A 4,116-nucleotide genomic window follows, 5' to 3' on the forward strand; every position below is an offset into this window, starting at 1 on the left:
TAGTATGCTCCCGAGTTGATTTCTTTTGAGGTGAACCATTGTAAGAGGTTTAGGTTCAGGCTGAACCATGAGATTAAGCTCTATTTGGCTACTCAGAATACCGAGGTGTTCGGCAAGCTAGTTGAGAAGGCTCATGCGTTAGAGGAGACTTTAAAGAAGGAGCCCAAAGCTGTTTCGTCTAGAGCTGTTAAGAGGTCGAATGAGGCTGCTAGTGGTTTTGGTCGTAAGGGTAATAGAGGTTATTTTAGTAGTTTTGAAAGACGTGTTGCTGGTGGCTATAGTTAGGATAGACATGCTGCGAGAGTTGAGGCTGGTTTTATTGATCAAGGGGTTGTTGTATGGCTGATATGTGAGCATTGTAGTCGATGTTATCGTGGTCAGTACTAGAGGATGACGGGTACTTGTCTTATCTGTGGTTTGATGGAGCACCGTGTGAATGACTACCTAAGCAGAGCCACTGTTGTTCGCGATCAGCTTGTTGCTACTACTGCACCTGCTCCTGCTCGAGTGAGAGGTCGTGGTAGAGGTGATGATGGCAGAGGTGTTGGTCAGCGTGGTACTACAATAAGTTGTGATAATGGTCCAACAAGCGTTTATGCAGTAAGAGAGCCTCGGATTAGAGGGGCCACTGATGTTATCGTAGGTACTTTCACGCTACAATCTTTTCCTCTACTAGCTTTAGTTGATTCTAGTGCGACGAGGTCATTTATCTTGAGAGTCGTAGCTAGAAAGTTGGGGATTGCTATAGAGACATCTATATTAAGTGTTACGATTAAGAGCCCTCTAGGTGATAGTGTAGTGGTGGATCAGGTTTATCGTTGTTGTCCTCTAATGGTTTAGGGACAAGTGTTCTCGATTGATCTTTTTGAGTTGTGTTTTGGGGTTTTGACATCATTCTGGGTATAGATTGGTTATCAAAGCATCGGGCTAAAATGGATTGTGAGGCAAAGTTGGTGACTCTGTGTGGTGCTGGCGGTTCAAAAGTTGTTGTTGGTGACAAGTTTGAGTTGTTGTTGAATGTGATTTCTTTACGTCGTGCTGAGAAGTTGGTTTGGAAAGGTTTTGAAGCTTATCTAGCCTATATCTTGAATGCAGATAGTAGGGAGATGAGGTTGGAAGAGATTCCGGTTGTTTGTGATTTTTCGGATGCGTTTACTAAGGAGTTGCATGGATTACCGTCGAATAGAGAAGTTGAGTTCAGTATTAAGCTTTATCCCGATACTATTCTAGTGACTGTTGTGCCCTATCTCATGGCACCTAAGGAACTGAAAGAGTTGAAGCTGCAGTTACAAGAGTTTTTGGATCGTGGGTTCATTCGTCTGAGTGTGTCTCCGTGGGGAGTACTGGTGTTATTCATGAAGAAGAAGAATGGGACTTTGGGGCTGTGCATTGATTATTGCCAGCTGAATAAGTTGACCATCAAGACTAACTATCCCCTACAGAGGATTAATGATCTATTTGACCAATTTCGAGGAGCTTCAGTTTTCTCGAAGATTGATCTGAGGTTTAGGTATTATTAGTTGAACGTTAAGGATTCAGGTGTGATGAAGATTACTTTCAGGACTTGGTATGGTCATTGCGAGTTTCTTGTCATGCCATTCGGGTTGACGAATGCACCTACCGCATTATGGACATAATGAACCGAGTATTCCATTCCCACCTGGATCAGTTCAGAATGGTTTTCATATATGATATATTTGTGTATTCTCGATTAGAGGAAAATCACGATGAGCACTTGATAGTGGTTCAGCAAGTTTTACGGAAGAAGAAGTTGTATGCGAAGTTGAGCAAATGTGAGTTTTGGCTTCGTCAAGTGGTTTTTCTGGGTCATGTCGTTTCAGCTGAGGGTGTTCGGGTTGATCCAAAGAAGGTTGAAACGATTTGGATTGAAAGTCACCGAGGACTATTTTTGAGGTCAGAAGTTTCTTAGGGTTAGTTGGTTATTACCGTCGCTTTTTCGAGGGGTTTTTGAGCATTGCCTTTGAGTGGACTGATGAGAGGCAAAAGTGCTTTGAGAAGCTGAAGTCAGTTTTGACCAAAGCGCATGTGTTGACACAACTAATAGCCGGTAAGAAGTATATGGTCTACAGTGATGCTTCTTATACGGGACTAGGTTATGTGTCGATGCAGGAGGGCAGGGTAGTTGCTTATGTGTCAAGGTTGTTGAGGTCGCATGAGTGTAACTATCTGACTCACGATCTAGAGTTAGCTATCGTAGTCTTCGAGCTCAAGATTTTGCATCACTACCTATAATGTGAGAGGTGTGTGATATACACCGATCACAAGAGTCTTAAGTATCTCGTAACCTAGAAGGAGATGAAGTTGAGACAGAGGCGTTGGATCGAGTTTCTGAAAGATTATGATTGTGTGATTAAGTACCATCTGGGGAAGGCGAACGTAGTTGCAGATGCTCTAAGTCGCAAGTCTTTAGTTGATTTGAGGGTTATGTTTGCGAGGTTGTCTACCTCTGAGGATGGGGGTCTGTTGGCTGAAATTCAAGTGAGGCCAGTTCTTTCGCAACAGATTCGTGAGCTTCAGCTTTTTGATGAAAGTTTGGCTCGTCAGATTCGTCAAGTTGAGTCAGGTGTTAGTGGGATTTTGATCTCAACTCTGATAGTGTTCTGCTTTTTCAAGTCGCTTGTGTGTTCTGGGATAGGAGGATCTGAGGCACTCGATTCTTACCGAAGGTCATAGTAGTCCTTTTGCTATGCATCCCGGTGGAAATAAGATGTAGTAAGATCTTTGGGTTCTGTATTAGTGGTCTGGGTTGAAGAAGGATGTTGCTGAATTTTTTGCGAGATGTTTGGTTTGTTAGAGGGTGAAAGCCGAACATCAGCGTCCATTGGGTTTGCTTTAGCCTATTCAGATTTTGGAGTAGAAATGGGAGCGAATTACGATGGACTTCATTTCAGGTTTGCCTTTGACCCAACACGTAAGGATTCGATCTAGGTGATTGTGGACAGATTTACGAAGTCTACACATTTTCTGCCGGTCTGTACAACTTTTAGTCTACATCAATTAGCTGAGCTCTACATTCAAGAGATTGTTCGTCTTCATGGAGTTCTTGTTTCGATCATAGCATACCGAGATCCGCGGTTTACTTTGAAATTCTGGAAGTCATTGCATGAGGTTTTGGGTTCGGAGCTTCATTTCAGTTCAGCTTATAATCATCAGTCCGATGGTCAGTCGGAGGTCAATGTGCTACGCAATAAGATAGTTTTGTTGGTGAAAGTTTTGTGGCGCAACAACAAGACTAAGGAAGCCACCTGGGAGTCAAAAGATATGATGAAATGTCAGAATCCATATTTGTTTGATTAAGGTAAATTTTGAGGACAAAATTTCTTTTTAAAGGGGGAGAATTGTAATATCACTAAATCGAGTGTAGTAGTTTTAGGTATATTTTTAGGGTTCCGAGTGTGAAACTAGGAATTTATAGGGTTTCTAGTAATTTTTAATTTAATTTAAGAGGTTAATTTAATCTAAAATCGATTAAACAATAATCCAAAAAATAAAAAAAAAATATTTTGAAAAATTAATTTTAAAGATTTTAAATAATTATTAGTGAAAATAATCAATTTGGGTTGAAAAAGAATTTTAAATAATTTTTATTGGGGGTAACTTGAGTAAAATTTAAATATTAATTAAATTAGATTTAATTGTTAAACAAGAGAAATTTTGGAGTATTTATATGGCAAATAAACCTTAAAATTTGGAATTTTGGAGGGAAAGGATTAAATGGTAAAGTAAAAGAAATGTGGGAGTGGTCATGAGGCAAATTTCCCAAGTTTTAAATTTCTGGTGGGTTATTTCAGTTTTAAAACTAATGTATCTTGCCCACTTTTGACACATTTTACATCTGATTAGAGAGCTTTAAAATTCGTTTTCTTTGCACGATTTCAAATATTTATCATTAGAGAATAGATTCAACCACTTTCCTTCTCAAAATACTTTCTCAATTCACTCGAAATTATTCTCAAAAGTAGCAAAAAATATTCTGAAATTTCTCAAGTTTCTTGAATCAAGATTTTCAATCAACGAATTTAAAGCGAATCAAAGGTAATCTTTAATCCTAAACTTGTTTTTATGATGATTAGAAACATATTTACATGATTTGAG

At 39.4% G+C, this 4,116-nt stretch overlaps 1 protein-coding gene across 1 annotated transcript; it reads left to right on the forward strand.

The window, feature by feature from the left end:
* Window positions 1-390: 390 nt before the first annotated feature.
* On the forward strand, window positions 391-2,253 carry LOC107921557 (uncharacterized). Its single transcript, XM_016851395.1, has 4 exons — window positions 391-787; window positions 907-1,384; window positions 1,540-1,870; window positions 1,963-2,253. The coding sequence occupies exons 1-4, from the start codon at window positions 391-393 to the stop codon at window positions 2,251-2,253; spliced, it is 1,497 nt and encodes a 498-aa protein (XP_016706884.1).
* The last annotated feature ends 1,863 nt before the right edge of the window (window positions 2,254-4,116 follow it).

The sequence above is a fragment of the Gossypium hirsutum genome, chromosome D01 (assembly GCF_007990345.1).
Source record: "Gossypium hirsutum isolate 1008001.06 chromosome D01, Gossypium_hirsutum_v2.1, whole genome shotgun sequence".
Lineage (NCBI taxonomy): Eukaryota > Viridiplantae > Streptophyta > Magnoliopsida > Malvales > Malvaceae > Gossypium > Gossypium hirsutum.

Excerpts from the sequence above, each read along its gene's own strand:
- LOC107921557 (XM_016851395.1), top strand. The coding sequence starts at position 391 with ATGACGGGTACTTGTCTTATCTGTGGTTTGATGGAGCACCGTGTGAAT. Across the intron at positions 1,385-1,539 it reads AAGAATGGGACTTTGGGGCT|GTGTGATGAAGATTACTTTC; the intron begins GTGCATTGATTA and ends TTAAGGATTCAG. Across the intron at positions 1,871-1,962 it reads TTCGGGTTGATCCAAAGAAG|GGGTTTTTGAGCATTGCCTT; the intron begins GTTGAAACGATT and ends CGCTTTTTCGAG.